Genomic DNA, 22,693 nt, shown 5'->3' with positions numbered 1-22,693 from the left:
GTCATAAACAGTCTGAGACAAACAGAGTTCATCCCTCTGTCTGTGATGTGCAGAGGGGGCCCAGCAAAAGAAGTTGACAATCAAACCATTAACTTTCAAAGTGATCTACCCCAGTAAAGGTGGTGTTTGCTCTGACTTCAAAACCAGAAACAGTAAGTCACAGACTCCTTTCTAAATTTCAAAACAAAAACAAAAACAAAAACAAAACTAACACTTGCCTCAACCAAGTAACATTTTATTTCCTGGGATAAAAATAAAGAGAATGAATTATCAGAAGCCTTTCTTCAACGTCATTAAAATGCTTTTCAAAGAAAGTTACAAGAATTGTTTAAGGCGCACAGAAAAGGTCAGATTTTCCTTTCTTCCAGAACATTCCCTGCCCTAGACTCAAAGCACCGATACCACATCCCAGAAAAGAGAGAGGCTTATAGACACAGGAACCAGAACAGCCACAACCAGGGTCTCTGGCTGTAATATACGTATCACATAAAAACATCACAATAACTCTCTCTTCCATAAATACAACATTTCTGGAAAATATATCCAAAATATCTCCATCTGAACTACAGTACAAAAATCCATTCACCAGCCATAAAAATAATATTTCCCCCATACACAAATAAAATCATATGTAAAGCAAATTTGGAACACATGGAGGGGGTTACAAAATCTCTTGGGATCTGGGCTATTTAAAGTCATTTTTGTTTGGGTTATCCCTCTGCTGGGTATAGGAAACTGGCTACAAATACATCCATTTACAGTGCCCACCATTTCAACAGCTCCTGCGTCATGGAATGTGGTACTTTTTAAAAATAGGCGACCCTTGGTGTCATGGAAAGAAGAGGAAAAATGGATCAAGGGAGGGAGGGGGAGGGATAGAAGAAGTGGAAGAAGAGGGACAGACTTCAAGGTGGGCTTGAAATACTCTGTGGTATGAAGTAGATGCCCAGACTCAGGAGGCCTCCCCCATCCCTGTCCCACTACCACCAATCTGCCCAGGCTTCCCCTTACAAATCCGTTTCCCGGCTCGTGTCCAGGCAGAGGGCATAGAGGGACCTCCGCAAGTCCACATTGCTCTTGGCCTTGAGGTTACATTTTTCCAGGGGGCAGCTGCCCCTTCTGGCTCCGTCTGCATTCTCCAGGGACACCCCAGGCTTGCACAGGGACCCCTTGCTCCAGCTGGCCTTCCGAGGGCCTCCACTGTCCAGCCCTGCCCCATGGCTCTGGCTGCCCTGCTCTTCCTTAAGAGCTGCCTGCTCCTCGTGGTCTGTCTCCCGGTGGTAGAAGTAGTTGAAGTTGGAGACAATGACCGGCACAGGCAGGGCGATGGTGAGGACCCCAGCGATGGCACACAGCGAGCCCACGATCTTGCCCCCTACAGTGACAGGCCTCATGTCCCCATAGCCTACCGTGGTCATCGTGACTACTGCCCACCAGAAGGCATCCGGGATGCTGGAAAAGTGGGTCTCCTGGTTGTCAGCCTCTGCGAAGTAGACGGCACTGGAGAAGAGGATGACCCCGATGAAGAGGAAGAAGATGAGCAGACCCAGCTCCCTCATGGAGGCCTGCAAGGTCTTGCCCAGGATCTGCAGCCCCTTGGAGTGGCGGGACAGCTTGAAGATGCGGAACACCCGGACCAGGCGGATCACCCTGAGGATGGCCAGGGACATGGCCTGCTGCCCATTTTGGCCACCTCCTCCTCCACCCCCTGGCTGTTGCTCTGCCAGCTCAGTGCCCAAGGTGATGAAGTAAGGGAAGATGGCCACAACATCGATGATGTTCATAATGTTCCGAGAGAACTCTGCTTTGCTGGGGCAGGCGAAGAAGCGTACAAGCAGCTCGAAAGTGAACCAGATGACACAAGTGGTCTCTACAATAAAGAAGGGGTCTGCCAGGGTCCTAGGCAGGAGAGGTGCCACCGTAGGGCCAGAGGGAGGTGCCAGAGCCCCGCTGCCATTCGCCCCCCGGGCTGGCCCAGGAGGCTGGTGGGGCGCTGGAGGATGGCGGAGCAGCTCGCGTTCATCCCTGAACTCAGGTAAGGTCTCCAAGCAGAAGGTGATGATGGAGATGAGAATGACCAAGACCGAGACGATGGCGATGCCCCTCGCGGACCCCGAGCTTTCTGGATATTCAAAGATAAGCCACACCTGGCGTTGGAACTCGTTGCGGGGCAGGGGCTTCTCCTCTTCTTTAATGAAGCCCTCGTCCTCCCGGAAGCGCTCCATGGCCTCATCCCCCAGCTGGTAGAAGCGGATCTCATCTGCGAACACGTCCAGGGAGACGTTGACCGGCCTCCGCAGGCGGCCCCCCGACTGGTAGTAGTAGAGGATACCATCGAAGCTCGGCCGGTTGCGGTCGAAGAAGTACTCGTTCCTCAGGGGGTCGAAGTAGCGCAGGCGCTTGGCTGGGTCCCCCAGGAGGGTATTAGGGAACTGCGCCAGCGTGCCCAGCTGCGTCTCGAAGCGCAGCCCGGAGATGTTTATAAGGACGCGCTGGTGGTGAAGGGACCCCGCGCCCAGCACCTGGTCCTCTGCCATGCCCAAGGCAGGGTCGCCTTCTCCCTCCTCGTCCTCCGGTGGCAGCCGTCGAGGCTGTGGCAGCTCCCGTGGCAGCGGCGGCAAAGGCCGCCCTCCCGGGTCCACTCCCCTCTGCGCGCCGCGCCCCTTTGGAGCCCGCTCTTTGGGTCCATCGCCGAGCCCAGCCGTCGGGGGGCACTGGAGCTCTCCCCCTATGGCCTGGCCACAGCCTGCCCGGGCCTCACCTCCTCCTCTAATGGTCATGGCACCGCCGTTCTCCAGGGGCACCAGGGCGATCTCCATGGCCAGGGGGCAGGGGGCATGCTTCACCCCTGCTGACCGGCGTCTGCGCCCCCCACCTCACGCCCCGCTGGGCGCCTCGCGTCCGGGGCTCTTCTCGAACCGTCGGCCGGCCCCCCTGTGGGGAGGGCTGGGGCTGCTTGGCAGGATCCCCTGGCTCGGTCCTGACGTCAAGAAGCTGCTGCCCCGCTCTCAGCCTCGCTCTCTGTTCTGGCAGCCCGTTACCAAGCAGCCAAAGCCTCCTTCCAGCAGATGCAACCTTCAGCCGCCCCTCTCTGGCTGCGGGGCGGTGCTCAGCCTCCACCCTGTGCAGCTCCCCCGCCTCCTCCCTCACCTCCCCCCCAACCCCTCCCTCCGGCCCCCTCCCCTCCTCTTTCCGCCTCACTTTTCGGGGCACGCAGCAGCGGGTGTTTCCCCGGAGGCCACTGCTGGGGCCCCGGGCGAGGGGAGGAAGGGGGGCTGAGCGGGGCGCAGCCAGGCGGAGGGAGGGAGGGGGGAGGGAATGGAGAGGCTGGAGGAACAGGTTGTACCCAGAGCGCCCAAACTCCCAGGGCAACCAGATGAGAATAGCTGTGGATTTCAGTTCACCTGGGAGCTCGCTGAACGCCTCTGGACTCCAGGGGAAATGAATTGCCTTGGGTTGGACGGATGAGACAAGAAATAACAGTCCTATTCTCTCTTCTTGGGGAAAAATTACAGACAGGAAGGGGCTGGGCGGAGCTCCTGCGGATCTAGAAATCTAGAGATCCATAGCAATGGAGATACCTCCAGACCAGTGGAGAAGCCTGTCTCTTCCCATCTTCCTACACACCCAACAAAAGGTTAAGAGCTGGCAGTGCCCCATGCCATTGCGCTGGGACAGCCCTGATTCCCAGTCCAGAAAGTGATGGCCCGCGGAACAAATTTGCTGAGGACACACAACTCCTCCATGCTCTCTCCACAAATCTCTTTATAAAAACCGTTAACAGAGAAGAGGAGGAGGAAGGGAAAGATCCTGGTGAGAGCTGTGAAGCTTGGAGCTAGCAACTACAGCTTTGTGAAGAGGGGTTTGTGGGGGGGGGGGGGGGGGAGGAGGGGCAGGGAGGTTGTGGAATCCCAGGGCTAGAGGACTCCCAAGAGTAGAATAAGAAGCAATACTTTCTTTGCTCCTAGGATGCACTAGGTTTACCCTCAGCACTTTATGAATACTGACCGGTGTATTCCTACAGCAATGTGTTTTCTGAGTACTATTACTATCTATCTCTATTTCCTAGGTGAGGAAAATGAGACACATGGATTGACTAAATTGTCCATGGTCATACAGGTAGAAAGTGGTGAGGCTGGGATTCAAATCCAAGCAAGCAGAGCTTGGGCCCTTGCTCCCTCCACTCTACACCTCTACAGAAATGTGTAACCCCTGTTCCAGGTACAAGTGCTCCCCCTTCCTGGCATCTGGCCCGAGAGCTTTAATTTTCTCCCTCAGGAGGCAGGAGGTTGGCTGAGTAACAGCCAAGTCTCTCTAGGTTAGGAAATGGGCTATCTACCCCTGCCCCAGCCCCTGTGGGGTTTTAGTGGACAACAGAAATATCTTTCAAGTCATATCTGCCATCTCCAGACATAGCCTCCAGATATTTGTTGATTTTAAGTTACCATAAAGCCGCTGTTTCTGAATGTTCAAAGTTCATTCAAAGTTTGTCTCTTTTTGTTCCTGTATGTTGTTTATTGTTAATATATATGGATGTTACGGCCTCTTGTCTGGAAATGTATCTGCACATAAGGGAAGTTTGGGAAACTTGCTACAGGGTGCACAAGTGTTTGCTGGAATAGCAAGGTGTGCACATAGAAGCTTATGTCAGGTATGAAGAAATAGGGCTTTTCTGCATGGGGCCTTTCTGTGTGTTGCGTGAAGGTAGATGTGAATGTGGTCTATGTAAATGTTTTCATTGTGTGTGGTTCTGTGCATGGGGGGGGGGGTGGCTGTCTTTGCAAATGTGCCTGGGTGAGGAAGGGGCAGGAAAGTGAAAATCAATATGTGAGGGTATCACTGTAACCACAGAGCCTTGTCCTCCCCTCCCTAGACCTCTGCTATCCCTGTTCCATCTGCCCTGAGTTTTTAATTCTTCTCTGGCTCTCAGGTTGTCTGGTCAGGATCGGGTTTGCCCCTGGGAGCCTGGGGCCTACTGAGTTTGTAGAGGGTGAGCTCAAGAGACCCATGGCCACTGAGTCGTCTTTACTGATTCATGCACATTGTAATACAGGGATGCCATCTTGATTCACACAAGGGCTCTGCCTGAGCTCCCTATGGGATAGAGTCCTCAGGACCTTGTCTTCCAGGGGCCCTTAGAGAGACTGTTCCCTGAAGAATAAGAGCACAACATAAACAGTGCTGAAAAAGCATATAAAGCAGGTTTCCTTTAATGTGGTATTTCCTTCAATCTGCTTTCCATACATTTACCAGCATTTATACATTTCTTGTACAATTATCTTCAGATGTCACATATGGCAGCCATGGGGGTATACTGGGAGCATGTGCTTTAAAGAAAGCAGTTGCTTTTCAGCTTCAATGAGTGCCATTAGCTGAGAGCTTCCAGCCATTAGCAACTTCTCACCCTTCCTGGGCAGCCCTCTGCCAATGACTGAGAACAACACGGTTCCAGGGACCTGGCCATTTATGCCCAATGCAGAACTCTTCTGCTGTACCTTCTTTGCCTTGGATCTCCCCCATTGGGTTGGCCACGACTTTGTAAGAAATATGTTTCAGTCTGAGACTCCATTCAACCTTCTTCCTCATCTCTTTGCTTTCACAGGTGTCATGGGATCAGCATCATGAGCTGAAGGCTTTCTCTACTGGCTTCTGCAGGCTCTTTTCTCTTTCTTCTATCACTTCCCAGTAAACCTCTTGCACTCCAACACTAACTGATCTGTCATATAACTGAAACTTGCTCTCCCCTCTACCCAACTAACCCTAGGAGATAAGCCCCTTCACAACAGAACTTCATGTGCACCATCACCTGAGGATCTGGTCCAAACACAGACTCTGATGCAGGGAGAATTCAGACCACATTTCAGACAAGACCCGCAGTAATGCTAAGGCTCTTGTCTGAAGGTCGCACTTGTGAGTCACCTCCTCTCAAACAAACCCCAGACAGGGCCTGCGAAGGAATTACTTAGACACCTAGATTATGTCTCCCAGAATGAGATATACAGAGCAGACAAATGGGAAGTCTTCCCCTAATTCATCGGACTGGTCCTAGTAGACCACAGGAGGACTTGGAAGGTATGCAGAACCAAGAAAAAAAAAGAATATATTAAGAGAAGTAAGGCATTGATGGGAAGGAGGTCTGGGGTTGAAGAGAAAGGAGATAGATAAGAAGAAGAGGAGAAAAAAAAATCCCAAATGCCACCTTTCTTAATCCACTCAAAAATAATTCATTGAGCATTGACTATGTGCAAGGCCTTGTTCCAGGTTCTGGGAGGATACTGAGAACAAAGACAAACATATTTCTTAACTTCTGTGGAGTTATATCTCAGGGGAGGCAAAAGCCACTAAGCATCTAATTTTCCACTGGTTGCTTAATTGCAATTTTAAGAGACACCATGTAGAATGTAGGGTGTTGTGAGATTAGCGGGGAGCCGGACATCATCAAGGACTCATCATCAAGGAAGTTTTCCTGAGGTGGTGATGGGGAAAAAACTATTCCAGGTGGAAAAAAGAGTATGTCCCAAGGCCTCAGGGCTGGTTTGAGGAATTGAAAGACAGTGTTGTTGATGGGGGGCTCAGAAAGAGTTCTGTGAGATGGGGCTACAGAGGTGGAGGAGATCCAGATTATGAAGAGCTCCCTAGGTCATGTTTCATGATCTCCCCAGCAAGATTCAATAATACTTTCTTCCTTCCACCCTCAGACACTTTGCTTGTGCCTCTATGAAAGCAAGTGTGCCAATGTACTTCTATTTTACTCTCCACTACTTGTTTTTAGTCTCTTCTCCCCTCCACGTCTGCCAGAATATATCTTAACTTTATCTCTATGTGTGTATATGTCTATCTACTTATCTTCCATTTATTATCTATCTATCTATCTATCTATCATTTATAATACATAGGTAGGTAGGCAGGTATATGGATAGATAGATAATAGAGAAAAACAGAGATATCTTGAAATCAAAGTCCATACGTTACTCATCTCATTTCCCTTACAACACCAAACATCGTGTTCTGTTCGTCTTAGGAATTTCAATAAGTATGTGTTAAATGCAATTGAGTTAAGAGAAAGGAGCTCAGCTATGGAGCAGGAAGGGAGGGGAAACAGGGATAGGAACTGAATCTGATATCGGAGATTAACTAAATAGTCAAAGTGATCGTGGAGCTGGAGCCCAATCAGAAAAATGTAAGACTCATTTGGGTGGCCAGATAGGGGAAGTGAATTAAATGTGCTTTGGCTCTATGTTCAGGTTATATGCATTATCTATTATGACACAAACCAGCTCAATTTTGTGTATAAGAGCAACTTTGTGGGGCACCTGGGTGGCTCAGTTGGTTAAGCGGTTAAGCGTCAACTCTTGATTTCATCTCAGGTCATGATCTCACATTCATGAGATCAAGTCCTGTGTCTTCAGGCTCTGCACTGACAACTCAGAGCCTGCTTGGGAATCAATCAATCTCTCTCTCTCTCTCTCTCTCTCTCTCTCTCTCTCGCCCCCATGTCTTTTTCTCTCTCTCTTAAAATAAACATTAAAAAAAAAAACAACTTTGGGGGCGCCTGGGTGGCTCAGTCGGTTAAGCGGCCGACTTCGGCTCAGGTCATGATCTCGCGGTCCATGAGTTCGAGCCCCGCGTCGGGCTCTGTGCTGACAGCTCAGAGCCTGGAGCCTGTTTCAGATTCTGTGTCTCCCTCTCTCTGACCCTCCCCTGTTCATGCTCTGTCTTTCCCTGTCTCAAAAATAAATAAATAAAACGTTAAAAAAAAAAACAACTTTGTGGCTAAAAACAGTTTAATATATAAGACTGTGCAATTTAGTTCCTAGATTGAGATAGTATTTGAGACCTAAAGTTACCATAACTGTTTATTGTATAAGACTAAACCATAAAGCATAAACGTCCATTTAATTTTCATCTAGGTCAAGGGAAAAGCTTCCACCATTAGGCAAAATTTAAAGGAACAGAAGGAGGCAAAAATAAAATTGTGTTCTAATTATGCCAGTAGTCTTTCCTGCCAAACATCAGTTTTGCTGCTCTACCTTGGAGGTTGTTACAGACCTGGGAACCTCATCAAAAATGCAATGAGATGGGGGACGCCTGGGTGGCTCAGTCAGTTGAGCAACTGACTCTTAATTTCCTCTCAGGTCATGATCTCAAGGTCTCGAGATATAGCCCCTCATCAGGCTTTGTGCTGGGCGGGGAGCCTGCTTGGGATCCACTCTCTCCCTCTCTTTCTGCCCTCCCTCCCCTCAAAATAAATAAATAAACAAACATTTTTTTAAAAAACACAACGAGAGGGTCCTAGCAAGAGCATGGGCTGACAAACCATTAAAGGTACTAACTTTGCAAACCATTAAAAGTACTAACCAGTCTGTCCAGGGCTCAGGGCTCAATTACTCCTGCTCCTCCTTTTTGAGGGAGAAAGAAAGGCTCTGCTTCTACCAACACCAGGCTTTCTAAAGTTCCGAGGCACCATGCATGGCTGAGAGATCTTAGATTTCTTAAGGAGGAAAGGTACAATCTGAGCCATTTCCCCAGTCCCCCTGCTATCACTCTGATAAGCCAGTTATGTTGAATTACTGTCATCCCAACTGAGTCTCTTCTTCATTATAAAAGGAAATTGAACAAAACCACCATTGTGTCTCCTCCATGAGGGAAGCTGTCACCCCCAAATTGGGAAGGCTTGCCTTCCCCCGACCTTCCCACAACTCCTTGATGTTATGGAAACACAGAGTTTCTGAAAGTCAGGAGAGAGGGTTCAGGGTTTCTTAGGCTGGAGCAGGGAGAACCGAATAGGAGGCAGCATAGTTAAAATCAACCAAAATACATAGTTTTTTTTAAAAAAAAATTTTTAAGAGGAAAACTTGATGATCTGGGTCTTACTGCTAAATGTTACAAAGTATATAATCCTATGGCTCATTACTATTAAGTAATATCACAAGGGCATATTATCAAGCAATAACTGGGAATAGAGTATTAATCAGCAAAAGGGTAAAGCTGTCTCTCTCCTGATCCCCTCTTCCAGATGCATTCTGCTTCCAGATCTGTAGTAGAAAACATCTTTAATGAGGGGAGCAGCTGTTCTTCCTTCCCTCCCTTTCCCTTCTCACTTGCCCCTCAATCTGACACCTTGGGAAGGAAGCCCTGGAAATGACCTTCCTTTCCGGATTGATGGGAGCAGCAGAGGTGGAGTCAACAAGGCACACATACAAAACAAGTGTGCACTTGTGGGGTGGGGGGAGGGGATTTATCTGCTGTGTTAGAGATGGAAGCAGAAGATGGTGAACAGCAGAAAGATGATGTTTAAATGACCCAGATCCTGAGACCTCAAGCCTAGTGCTAGGATTTCCCGTTTGCAGGGATTAAGATGAGAGGCCGTTCACAAATCAAGGCTCACATCTGGAGCTTGGCTTTTTCTCTCCCTCCCTCACTCCCACCTTCCCCAGATTTAATCCAGGAATAAATTCATTAATGGGTCCACTGCATTTTCAGAGCCAAACATAGAAAGGGAAGTGACCTAGATGCACAGGGACTGGGAGGTTCAAGGGACGGCTTGCCCTGATGAATAATGGTTTCCCTCCCTCCCCTTCCCTCCTCCATTGATGAGCTGATGGATTATGGGTACATCATGACTATTTTTCATGCTCTCTCATTTTCTCCTTCAACACACCTCACTATGGTACTCACTTATAAACCATGAAAACTTCCTGACTTTGAAATTGTGAACCAGTAGCTTCATGTATTGTCAGGGTTAGAGATGTCTGAATTTTTTATACTTTGTCAATACCATGTGCAACTTTTATTTCCTCACTCTCTGTGTAGGCATCCAGATCAAGGAAGGCATTAGTTGAGAATTTTGTATTCAGTGGCTTCTCTAGCTAAATTGTTGCCCACATTGCATAAAAATACAGTATGAATTTAGGTTATGTATCAAGATATAGGAACAAAGTATTTTAAAAGTGCTAAGCAAATGTAAGAGAGGGTTAAAGAAAAGTATATTTATTTATTTTAAAAGAGAGAAAGTGAGGGAGGAGCTGAGGGAAGAGACAAAGTGAGGGAGGGAGAGAGGAAATCCCAAGCAGGCTCCACGCTGTCAGCGAAGAGCCTGACACGGGGCTTGATCTCAGGAGCTGTGAGATCATGACCTTAACCAAACCAAGAGTTGGACACTTAACCAAATGAGCCACCCAGACACCCCTAAGATAGTTTCTTTCCTATGGAAGGAGCATCCTTTCAAGCTGGAAAAACATGTGATCACTACATAATTCATGCAGGCCAGGCAGCACCCATTTTTCTCAATGTTCCTATCAAAATAAATCCTCTTTATTCTGATTTGACAAAAATCATGAAACAGGATTAGGGCTCAGCCTCAGTTTCAATGTCACTGGACCTGGAGGTAGGGGCTGAGTTGGAATGGCTTGCAGAGGCTTGCTACTCCCAAGAACAGTTCATGGAAGGGCAGTGTCAAGGTCAACAGGAAGTTTATGAGGGATGTTATTTCCCAAGTCCCTTCTCAGACCTACTGAATCAGAATGTCAGAATTCCTACCAGGAATCTGTTTTAACAAGCTTTCTGGGGGATTCTGATGCTACCAAAGTTTGAGAACCAGTGTCCCTAGAGGGCCTGTCCTACTCAGGAGTCTGGTCCTTTTATTAGACGCTGTGTTGCATAAGGAATTCAGAGGTTTGGAAGTTCTTTGAGATAAATAGCTTAGTATCTGGCTTGAGGTAGATTCCAGTCAAGTTCCAACAACACCTCTTATTTGTTATGACATTCAACCTTTCTAGGCCTCAGTTTCTTCATCTGTCAAATAAAGACACTAATAGTGCCTACCTCCTGTAATTGTTTTAAGCATGAAAATGTCTGGGAAGTTGCAAGCACTCAATTGATATTAGTTAATATTGTTAATGCTAGCTAACCTTAGTTGCCTGTAGTGACTAATGGTGTCATCTTTCTGTTAACCGAGTCATGGTGCTATGGGCTCCCAGTTTGATGGAAAGTGAAACCGGATGCCTGGGTATTAGCCTCAGCATTCTCTGAGTGATGGGTGTGGGGGCAAGCCATTCATGATCTGGCTCTTGACCCTCTTGTTAATATTACTTTCCTATTGTTACTCTAACAAACTACCCCAAAATTATGGCTTAAAACAACATAAATTTATTATCTTATAGTTCAGGAGGTTAGAAGTCCAAAATTCATCTTTCTGGACTAAAATTGAGGTGTCAGTAACGCTGGTTCCCTCTGGAGGCTCCAAGGTGTATTCATTAGAGGCCACCTGCATCCCTTGGATTATAGCCCCTTCCCTCATCCTTAAAGCCAGCATACTTGCATCCCTCCAACTCTGCTTCTTTTGTCACATCTCCTTCTCTGTGTCTTCTTCCATCTTTTAAGGACCTTGCCATTTGTATTGGTTTCCTATTGTATGATCCTTACTTTAATCATATTTGCAAAATCCCTTCTGCTATGTAAGGTAACATGTTCACAGGTTCCAGGGATGAGGACCTGGACATCTTTGAAAGACCATTATTCAGTCTGCCATTATTCCCACCCCTCCCAGTGACACTCCTAGGGTGGGGCTTTGAGTGCTGAATGGAGCCTAAGCTGTTAGCTTGTCAAATCATTTTGTTATACAGATAACAAACACCTGGAGGTTTTCCCCCTGAGAAGGATCAGAGGCAGAGCAACCCATTTCCAACCAAAGTCTGCAGACTCCAGGTTCAGTTGTTTCTCCAGCAGACAATCTCTCTGCAGCGAGGAAAAACCCATGAATGACCAGTCATGTCAAATCATAATTCTCCAGACCCAGACTTGCTGGAAGATGAAGGGCAACTCTACAGGCTAAATCATCCCATGAGTAGGTCAGTCTCCCTGTTGTGGAAGAAGAGTTTATCATGTTTTCTGCTCTAAGAGCTCTCTGCTTCTGAAAGGCCCTGTGCATGGATGAAATATTTGCGAACTTGAAGCCTGATCTCTCATTAATCACTGCCACTTCTCGTGAAGTGGGAGGCAGCATGATTTCTCACACACGGCCATCATTTCCTTCTCTGGTAAAGACAGTAATCTGAGGAAGGGCAATTATCTCAGCAGAATTGCCAACCTTGCAGCGTGACATTATCGACTGTTGGAAATTACATGGTATTCATTTGCTGCTATTTTAATGTCTGTCGCCTTCTATTTCCCCTTCCCCAGCCCAACACCAACCCCCCACCTCCCAGCCTCTTTCTTTTTATTAATCTTGGGAAATAATTTCCTTATTTTTAGTAGGCCTATGCTACCAGTAGGAATATGATGAGGAGGATCATAATAAGGACTTTCACACTTTAAGCTGGGACTCAGCCACCACCCATTGGATTTTTCAACTAAGCTTCAGAGCCTGTGTCTCTGCCAACAAAGAAATGGCTGGCAAATGCCCCCACGACTGACTCTGTGAACTGCCTGGCTACTCTCCACTCCCCAGTGTTATTGTACTACACTGGGTGATGTGAAAGCCAATTACCACGTTGTGAAGACAGCTTTCCTAGAGCTCAGGGACAAGTGGAAATGGCAGTGAGCAAGTGAGTGAGCGAGTTAAGGTGGAGGGAATAGGTGACTGCTAACACTGTTTCTAGGCAATGTAATAGGCATGACATTAGAAGGCAGGCAACCAAGACTTTGGGCCTCACTCTGTACCTCTATTGACACATGGCTTGAGCAAATAATTTAGCTTCTCTAAATGTTTTTTTTTAACATTTTTGCTAAATGTTCCCATTCCCTAACATGGGAAATAAACATTGACTCCATTGCTTAAAATTGTGTTCACATAAAACAACAAACTGCATTTCATCTGGTGTCTACAATGTAATCAGAACAGTTAACATTTCTTGATTCTTATTATGTACCCAAACTTGAACTACATATATGATCCTCTTACATGCATATGGTACTTTATCCTCAGTAACAACCCTAAAAGGTAGACACTATTGGTAATTTTAGTTTATAGATATGGAAGCTGAGAGTTAATGTAGTTAAGGAAATTATCAAAGGTTTGTAGAGAAGTAAATGTAGAGCTCCTGGTTACCACTGGTTATTGTTAAGCCATTATTAGTGCATCGCCTCTGACCAAGGTACAGCAGAGAGAGTTTTTCATGGGATGTTTCTTCCTAACTTTCTATACCCTATTCCCACTCATGTCAAGTCCCTGTTATTTCCTAATGGGGAAAAGCCAGTGATAAAAGTGTGAATGACTGATGGCCCTTCAAAGTTTCCAGGTCATTGCTTGTTAACATGTAAAAAAGAGGTGGGATGTCCAGCATCTTGTCAAAGTCAAGTGACTCCAAGAGGCAGAGATTTTCTACCTGGCGTGTGATTTCCCAGGTTAGGACAGCCAAATTGCTTACTCAGAGGAGACAGCGCCCTCTGTCTTCTCCTCCCTCCACCTGCACCAGTCTGGCCTGTGCAGCTTAGCTGAGATCAGAGGGACTGAGGGCAAGAAGAAACCTCTGAAGAGGAAAATTAAGACCACCAAGACTAGAGATTGGGTTTTCAGTCTCAAAAGAAGGAAGTTTCTTGGAGATCATTAGCACTGAGCAAACACTGGAACTAAAGAAAGGCCTGTTTTTTGAAACAGAACTAATAATTGCTGGGAGCTACAGCTGGACCATGCCGGCTTTCATCTTGTGATGGATATTTTTTAAGCACTTAAGCTTGGGGCACCTGGGTGGCTCAATCGGTTGAACATCTGACTTTGGCTCAGGTCAGGATCCCGCAGTTAGTGAGTTCAAGTCCTGTGTAGGACTCTGTGTCTCTCTTGCTCTCTGCCCCTCCCCCACTCACAAATATAAATGTCTCTCTCAAAAATAAATACACATTTAAAAATTAAAAAAAAAAAAGACTTAAGCTTATTCAAAATCTTTCTTCTAGGGAACTCCAAGCCTTTGACCCCACCATTCTCTCAGCACTCACAGGAAATAGTTAAGGGAAAGGTTAGGATGAGAAATCCAAATCTCTAAAGGAAGGGGTGTTGCACCGCATAATAATAGATTTAAACCTGGCTCTGCCAGACTCACTGGCTGCATAACCTTGAGCCCGTCATTTAACTTCTCTGTGCTTTAGTTTTCTCATCTGTAAAATAAGAGTAATAATAATAATGGTGCTTAACCTCATGGGGTTGCTATAAAGATTAAATGAGTTAATGTTTGTAAACTGCTCAGACCAGTGTCTGGCACACAGCAGGCATTATATAAGTGTTTATTAATAAATGAAATTTTAAAGATGCCCAACATTCCCAGTGAGGTGCAGTCAATGCCAGGAAGAGGGCCCAGCACATTCCTCTTTAGAAAGACTATAATTAGAGTCAACTGAAGGATGCAGGAATTTCGTGCGAATTAGGGAACTGTGGTGGCCAGCAGTGTGGCAGTGCGGACAAATCATGGGCTTTGGAATTAGACAAATTTGGATTTAAATCCGACTCTACCGTTTACTCTTTGTTAACTTGAACAAGTCACTGGACCCTCCGTGCCTTACTTCTCTCTGTAAAATGGGGACAATGATGTCTAGCTTGCAGAATTGTCACCTGGATCAATGATATATAGAAAGTAAGTAGAATCCAGCAGGCCCTGAATCAGGGGCCTCTTTATTGTCATCATGACCATCATGATCATCGTCATCTTCATCATCATCAATCTGCTGGGTAGGAAGAATCAAGAAAACAAGATAGACTTTAAGTCAGTGATTCTAAGCATGGAGAGCCTAGGAGAGTACGTTGACATTGAAGGCATAGGAGGTCAGTATGAAGGCCGAAAAGTATATTCAACAAAATGTCATTTGCTATTTGGTAAATGAAAAACAACACTATTGTTTTCATAACACAGACCAAATAGAATGAGATTAAACATGTCTCTCTGGAGGAATTTGTCAAATTCCCCAGGAAAATTGCCACACTGGAGAGAGATGGTTGGGGAATAAGAAGGGGAGATTCTATTTCTCTAGCTGGTGGTTGTAAAGACCAGACATTCGTATATATGATGGCTATGAATTTTTGAAAGCCTCACAGACAATGAACTCATATATGCAAAATGTTAATTTTTAAAACATTTCTGATCACTTGATTTACTTTTCAATATTGAGGCTCCATTCTGACTGGTGCAGAAATTTAATCTAGTCACTTCCAGTCAAAGTCAACATACGCCCCCCTAGAAGCCCCAGCATGTCTTTTTAAATCGACAACTCGGCCATATTCAGGATATTTCTCCCATCCGCTTTCCTTCTTCCAGGGTTGATGTTGGGCTTGCTGTGGGTGCAAGGGGGGATGCAGTGTTTACACAAATGTAGTGGCAGCATTGGTGAAAAATGGGCATCCAATTCTGCACCTAGATATGTCTTGAGCTCATATTCTTGCTCTAGAATAATCATTTTGCTTCTAGTTCTTGGGCATGCCTCCTCTACCCTGACAATTCATTGAGACACAGCTGAATCCTCATCCAATCCCTAGGAGGCTTACCCACATCACCTCTGATGTGTTTGCCTTCTTTTAGCTCTGAAACTCGCTATAGCCTCACCAGGGCTCTCACTCCTGCCTTCTTAACTTTTTCTTTCCAGTTGTAACTGGACATCCTGCATTTTATTTGGCAACCCTACCTCCTGGACTAGGGCAAAGTCATGAGGAACTCAAGAAGCTGTCTCCAGCCCTCTCCAGCATAGGAAGACCATACCACCATCTCACCTTAAGGCTGCTGCACATTGCAAGGACAGGAGACTTCTTTATGTGCAAATAAAGTATGTCCAACCAAATAGAGACAAGCAAAGCTTGTGATAGTAGGGAGTCAACCATCATTACTTGCATTTTGACAGAGATTCAAAGGCAGACAGAGGTAGGAAAGCTTGATAGTGGGAAGGGAAAGCTTTGGACGTGCTCTGATTGGAGGCTTGCTCATGTGGGGACACTATTGGTGTGCTAACTAGAAACAGGGCATCCTGTGTAATTGGTGCATATTTAGTTTTGTGTTTTTTTGTTTTTTGTTGCTGTTGTTGTTGTTGGTGGTGGTGGTCAGTTTTAAATTTTCTTGGGAAAAATTAGGGAAACTGTCAGCTAGTAAATCCTAGTGTTTGGGGTGATTGTTATAGGGCTATTGTTTGGCTTCCTGGACCAGTTACAGAGATCATGGTCTTACTTCCTGCAAGTCTGACTTGTAGATAGCAGGCTGATTTCCTGGGCTGGGAGCTATCTGTAATGGGTTAGTTTCCTGGGCTGGTTCTGCAGACTGGTATCAGAGCTCTATTTTTATATATGGTCTCACCATTGTCCATTTGTATATCCACTGTGTCATCTGCAAGACTTGTCACATCCCTGGACTTCAACAAAGTCTCTCCTCGCTAAATGAAGGTGGTGCACGACACAGGGTCTCCACACTGACATCTAACTGCATTGCATATTCTCCAACTATTCTCTCCCTCCTTGGTTTTATTGGCCGGGGAAAAGAAAAAAATAAATAAAGAGCCCTGCAGAATCACATATATGTTTTGCAAACTTTCCCCACATGTGAATTGAGACCTTTCTCCTTAAAAGCCAAGAATTTCAGTTCTCTGTTCTCAGGCTTTTTTGGTTGATTATCTTAAAGCAATGAATGTCCCCTTCTCTAGCTGTCTTAATGAAGAAAGGCAAACAGGAGCTGGGTCTTCATACAGCCCCAGGTGGTCCAGGGCTGGGGTGAAGTTCACCATCATGGCGCTAGAGGGCGCTCTTGGTTCTCTCGGGAGGCACTCCCTGCAATAGCTGCTGGGTCAGTCAGCCTCCTCTGCTTAGTTCTTACAGGATACAGACACTGCTGCTGAAAGGCAACTTCTCTCCATTTTTAATTCAGGGCTGTCTGTAACTTTGTGGAGCTGTATACACTGCGGGGAAATGGTATCAGTCAGGGTTTCATCAAAGAAGCTGACCACTAGAGGTATGTATGGTAAGGAATTAATAACAGGGACTTGACCCTATGCGATTGTGGGAGTTGGTGAAACAGTCTCTGTAAGGCTACTGTCTTCACATCTGGTGCTGGAGCTTCTAAAACCACACCCGCGTTCCCCTTTTTTGCTCCTACAGAATCTGAAGACCGCAGATACCTTTTTTTTTCCTTCTTCTTTTTAAAAGTAGGCTATTTTAAACGATTTTTTCCTCTGTGTCTTTCCTCTTTTCATCCTGATCCTATTTGATATTTTGCAACCAGTGAGCTAAATGGTAAATTTAATCACCACAGAAGCACCCTATGCTTGAAATAATGGATAAGAAAGGAGGCACAGAAAGGATACAGGAATGCTGATTCATAGGGGCACATGTACCCCAATGTTTATAGCAGCGCTTTCAACAATAGCCAAATTGTGGAAAGAGCCTAAATGTCCATCAACTGATGAATGGATAAAGAAGATGTGGTTTATATATACAATGGAATACTACTTGGCAATGAGAAAGAATGAAATCCTGTCATTTGCAGCAACATGGATGGAACTGGAGGGTATTATAGTGAGTGAAATAAGTCACTCAGAGAAAGACAGATATCATGGTTTCACTCATATGTGGACCTTGAGAAACTGAACAGAAGACCATGGGGGGAAGGGAAGGGGAAAAAATAGTTACAAACAGAGAGGGAGGCGAACCATAAGAGACTCTTAAATACAGAGAACAATCTGAGCATTGATGGGAGGGGGGAGCGGGGGAGAGAGGAAAGTGGGTGATGGGCATTGGGGAGGGCACTTGTTGGGATGAGCACTTGGTGTTGTGTGTAAGTGATGAACCATGGGAATCTACCCCAAAAACTAAGAGCACACTTTACACACTATACGTTACCCAATTTGACAATAAGTTATATTTTTAAAAAAAGGAGGCACAGGATGGTGGTAGAGAGTGGCATATAGAAACCTAATGTCAATTTTTTCCAGTAGGATGAGCTACCAGCTAGAATTCAGGAGCTGGGATATCCGAACTGCCCTGTTTACAAGAATATATTTCTTTTATCTTGACACTGAAGACATAGAACCCTGGATATAAGTCAAGAAACCAAGGCCTCAGGTGTAACTGTCATCATATTGATTCAGGACAAAGTCTCTTTTCATCTATGGACAGCATTTTCTCCACTTCTCAAGTAAAAGTTTATTTATGTTTATTTATTTTTGAGAGAGAGAGAGAGACATTGTGGGCAGGGGTGGGGGAGGAGCAGAGAGATGGGAAGACACAGAACTGGAAGAGGGCTCCAGGCTCCACACTGTCAGCAGAGAGCCTGACATGGGACTCAAACTCATGAACCACAAATTCATGACCTGAACCGAAGTTGGATGCTTAACAGATTGAACCACCCAGGCAGCCCTCAAGTAAAAGTTTTTAGATACTAAGGTCATTGGAAACTTGAGAAATCTGTAATTCAATGATCACTATCGTTCACAACTATCAATCAACTTTTGTTATATATATAAAGATTGTTACGAAGTCTCCCCACCCTCAGATACTCACTTCAAAAAGTGTTTGTTAAGAACCAAAAATGAAGGGTGTCTGGGTGTCTCAGTTGGTTAAGTGTCCAACTTTGGCCCAGGTCATGATCTCACAGCTCGTGGGTTCTAGTCCCGCATCGGACTCTGTGCTGACAGCTCAGAGCCTGGAGCCTGCTTCGGATTCTGTCGTCTTCTCTCTCTGCCCCTCCCCCACTCTTGCTCTGTCTCCCTCTTTCTTTCTCAAAAATTAATCAAATAGGGTACATTTAAAAAAAATATCTGTGTTTAAGACATAACTTTTGCCCATACCATGGACTCATTTTTGGTTTGTTTGTTTATTGATTTTTTAATGTTTATTTATTTTTGAGAAAGTGTTTCAGATTTCCATTTGGATACCTCACTTCTAATGCTCTGGAAGCTGTCTTCAAAGCAAGGAATGGAGTCACACAGGAAGATTGGATACAGAAGGGTGGGGTTCAGCCCCATTTTCACATTTGACACTATATGTAAGTCTATTTTCAAAATCTTCTTTGACCACCACCACGGGACAAAAATGGCTTTCTTCCTAACACTGCCTGGATCAGTGGAAGTGGCCAGAGGTTTAGCTTTTTACGTATTCACATGGTCCTTTACTGCAAATCATACCTGCCATGTGTCACATCCCTAACACAGAGCTCAGCACCTAGAATACAGTTAGCCCTCTATATTTGTATGTTGCATGACCGAGAGATCAGTAGTAGGGTCAACTGTGCCACCCGTGTCAATAATGAAGATCTGATGAGCAGATCCAATAAACACTTTCGTAACTCTCAGGAAAAAGAACAGCCTAGGTATCCTGTATTTGCAATAGTAAAATTTTTACGATTAAAAAAAGGAATAAGCATTGCAGAAAACAGAAAAATACAAAGAAATTAAAAACATCCATAATCTCACCATCTATAGATGATTGTTGCAAACAGTTTTGTATTTATACTTTATATGTAATTCTTTACAAAATTGGGATGCTCTTACATTTTTATTTAATATTATATTGCTAAGTTATTAAATATTTTTAAAAGAAGGGGTTTTTATGATCATATATTATTATTTCAGTTCTGTCAGAATATATTTTTTAGAGCTGAAAACCTCTCCTACTTGAGTTCTATACATGAAAAAGACCCTAGGGGCTCCTGGCTGGCTCAGTCTGGGAGCAGTGACTCTTGATCTCAGGGTCGTGAGTTCAGACCCCACATGGGGTGTAGAGATTATTTAAATAAATAAGACTAAAAAAAAAGACAATGAAAGAGGATGTGCACTGCCCCACATCCTCCCCAGGCAGCAAGAGGCCAAAGGCCGACTCTGACCTTGGCTGTTGTCTGAGAGTCCAGGGCTGCTGCCCAGTGAGTGCTGTCCTCCAGCATGGGTCTCCACCTTTATAATGGCTCTGTGTGAGCTATTGGAAATGGATCATCCCTTACTTTATTCATGAGCCCTTGTTCTCCCTCTCCCTGTTGATAAGCAGATGCTTCAAGTCAAGGTCTTCTAGTTCTTTGGTGGCTTATTCCCTCTTCTTCCCACCGGTATCTGCAGCAGGAGCTTGCTGACTACCCAAAACTTGCAAATCCATAAGATCTTAGATCCTGATTGGGAGGGCTTGAATTCCAAAAACCTTAGTTAAAGTCCACATTTGCAGATGTTTTACCTTAAGACCGCCCAAGGACAAAAGACAAAAGGCAGAGTCTGTCTTCTTATAGAAGGGTTCCTCCATTTACATAGAGAACCCCAAGAAATAGTGTAAAGGAGGGTGATGTAATGGAGGGAGTGTAAAAGAGGAGCATGGCTTTTCTCCTAACCTCTGGCTCCAGGCACCTGTCCAGGCCCAGCAGCACCTGGGACACATTCTCAGCTGAGCGTACAATGGAGTGTGTATGGAAGCTGGCAAGGGTAGGGGTGTTCACTGAACTCTGAGCTAGAAGGTGACCATGAAGCTGCTCCATCTTGGGTTTTATTCCTTCAACTAGATGGAATCTGATTTAGGAAGTGATAGGTAGGAACCCAGACCATCATCTTTTGCACCCTCATGTCAGATTCAGCACAGCCCCCTCGCTTCTGTCTCTGGGACCATCCCACTGGTTACTCACAGCCTCCTTGTCTTGGCCCATGGCCACTGTCGGCTATAACTCAGCTCTGCTATATATTTAAGAATTTAACCAGCACTCTTGCTTATCATTATCTCAAAACAGAAAAGTTCATAGAAATGAACTACAATATTAATTATGAATTTGGCTATGTTTGGACAAATACAAATTAACTTTGTGTCTTATAAGATTCACACAATCTTTCTACACTGATAAACAATACCTGCACAGTACTCCTGAACCAGGTAGAGTCAGGGTCTCCCCAGCCAAAACCTTACATTCAGACATGAACTGGGACATATCACTTCCTCTTGTGCTGCTTGATCAGGCAAAGCAGCTACAAAGACCTGGACAAACATTAGCTCTGAACTCTGGAATGAGCAATATTTCCTTATCCTGGCTGCTAAGCACATGAACAGACTTTAGTCTTATGTGTTTAAGGAGATATGCACCCACCTCCAAAGGCACTCAACCTGTGTATGGAAAATTGTGTGGGATGTGTTCACATCCTGCTAACTTAGAGGAAATTTTCTTTGAATATACTGTCCACAGGATGCAGCCCTGCCTGGCCTTCGGTTAATTAGCTCAAGTATCTGATGGATAGATAGTCCCCAAATAGCACTCCATAAACTTCAACAGTTCTTGAATGTTCTTTACTGGGGAGCCTTCGCAAAATAAGGATTTACTTAGTGGGGGGAAAGAGTGAAGAAGAGAGATTATAAAGAAAAATAAGCATCCTGGAAGCCCAGAGGCAGCTCCCAGGTCAACTGCTTCCCAGAGACCCATCCACTCCAGTTTTTTTTTTAATTTTTTAATGTTTTTATTTATTTTTGAGACAGAGACAGAGCATGAGCAGGGGAGGGGCAGAGAGAGAGGGAGACACAGAATCGAAGCAGGCTCCAGGCTCTGAGCTGTCAGCACAGAGCCTGATGAATCCACTCCTGGTTTTAAATGGATCAGCAAATGTTTGCTTCCACCATACTATATTATCTCAGACATATATTCCCTTTTTCTGGTCTTCAGTTTCCCTCTCTGTGAAGTGGATGGCTATATTCATTTTTCCATTTCTCCTTTTCTCACATGCCTCTTGGGAGGCCCTCAGTGGAACATATATTCAGATTTCTCAGGGAACTTCCATATTTCCTATTGGGGACAGGAAAAATATTGATCCCAGTTGGCTTTTGTTACCATGTGGCACTTACATAGACATACAGAAGAGACAAGCAGACGACACTGAGAGAAACTCAAATGGAAACATGCATGTTTACTTGAAAACAAAAATTTAGACATACACATAACCCTCTCCCATTTACACACACAGAATCATACAAGTGCAGGTAAGAGTGAAGAGACAAGAAGAGACACAGGGGCAAACATTGACACAGCCATGCTAGAAACCAAACAGACCCACCCTTGCATATTCTTCGCATCATTTCCTACTGCAAGTTTGGATATCAAGCCAGCCTTGGCTTTAGGCATGCCACCAGCCCTGATCTTCACCAAACGTCATGACGGCCAGTCATGGAATACAAGGACCCAAATGCACATTTATTAAGGTGCTGTGCCAGGTGGGGGGGACATTGAGAAAAAGACAGTCCCTCCTGAGAGGGCTCACATCAAACAGTGACAAATCCATGTGAGAAATGCTGTAACAGAAGTGAGTGCAAGGAGCTTGGTCCATTTCTGTTCTCCTGAACTTCAGAAAGAAGGCAATTCTCCTCCACCCTTCACAGAATGAAATGCAGGCCCAGAGGTATCTGCTCAGCACAGGTGGGCTGTGACCCACGCTGTCTTCTGCCAACTCTCTGTGGGGACAGCTCTACTAGTTTCAGTCCTTGGGTCCTGCCCCTGAAGTCAGCTTCTCCCGCTTGCCCCTCAGGTACGTCTGGTGGTGGCAGTTGAGGAAAAGGCTGATGACACTGAGGCTGCAGAGGAGGACCACCATGTTGAATCCATCAGGGAAGGAGCACTCAGTGAAGTGGCTGTAGGAGGAGTGGGCAACGGTGGCAACTGACCCTGGGTGAAGGAAAGCATGAGAGAACATAAACAGGAGAGCAGTGAGCAGTGCTGAGGAACTGGAAGAACGTTACCCTTGACTCCTCTTGTCTTCACTTCCCTGTCTACTGGGAGGGGGATGG

At 45.5% G+C, this 22,693-nt stretch overlaps 1 protein-coding gene and 1 long non-coding RNA gene across 2 annotated transcripts; one reads left to right on the top strand and one right to left on the bottom strand.

Moving 5' to 3' along the window:
* Positions 1-19: 19 nt before the first annotated feature.
* LOC125918757 (uncharacterized) lies at positions 20-16,916 on the top strand. The gene is made up of 3 exons (XR_007456576.1): positions 20-152; positions 15,568-15,744; positions 16,830-16,916. It is a non-coding gene; the product is annotated as an uncharacterized LOC125918757 (long non-coding RNA).
* Positions 852-3,108, bottom strand: KCNA5 (potassium voltage-gated channel subfamily A member 5). Its single transcript, XM_049624942.1, has one exon. The coding sequence runs from the start codon at positions 2,817-2,819 to the stop codon at positions 1,008-1,010; it is 1,812 nt and encodes a 603-aa protein (XP_049480899.1). The 5' UTR covers positions 2,820-3,108; the 3' UTR covers positions 852-1,007.
* Positions 16,917-22,693: the final 5,777 nt, after the last annotated feature.

The sequence above is a fragment of the Panthera uncia genome, chromosome B4 (genome assembly GCF_023721935.1).
Source record: "Panthera uncia isolate 11264 chromosome B4, Puncia_PCG_1.0, whole genome shotgun sequence".
Classification (NCBI taxonomy): Eukaryota; Metazoa; Chordata; class Mammalia; order Carnivora; family Felidae; genus Panthera; species Panthera uncia.
The sequence above is the reverse complement of the archived record's forward strand: the minus strand, read 5'-3'. Positions and strand labels throughout refer to the sequence as shown.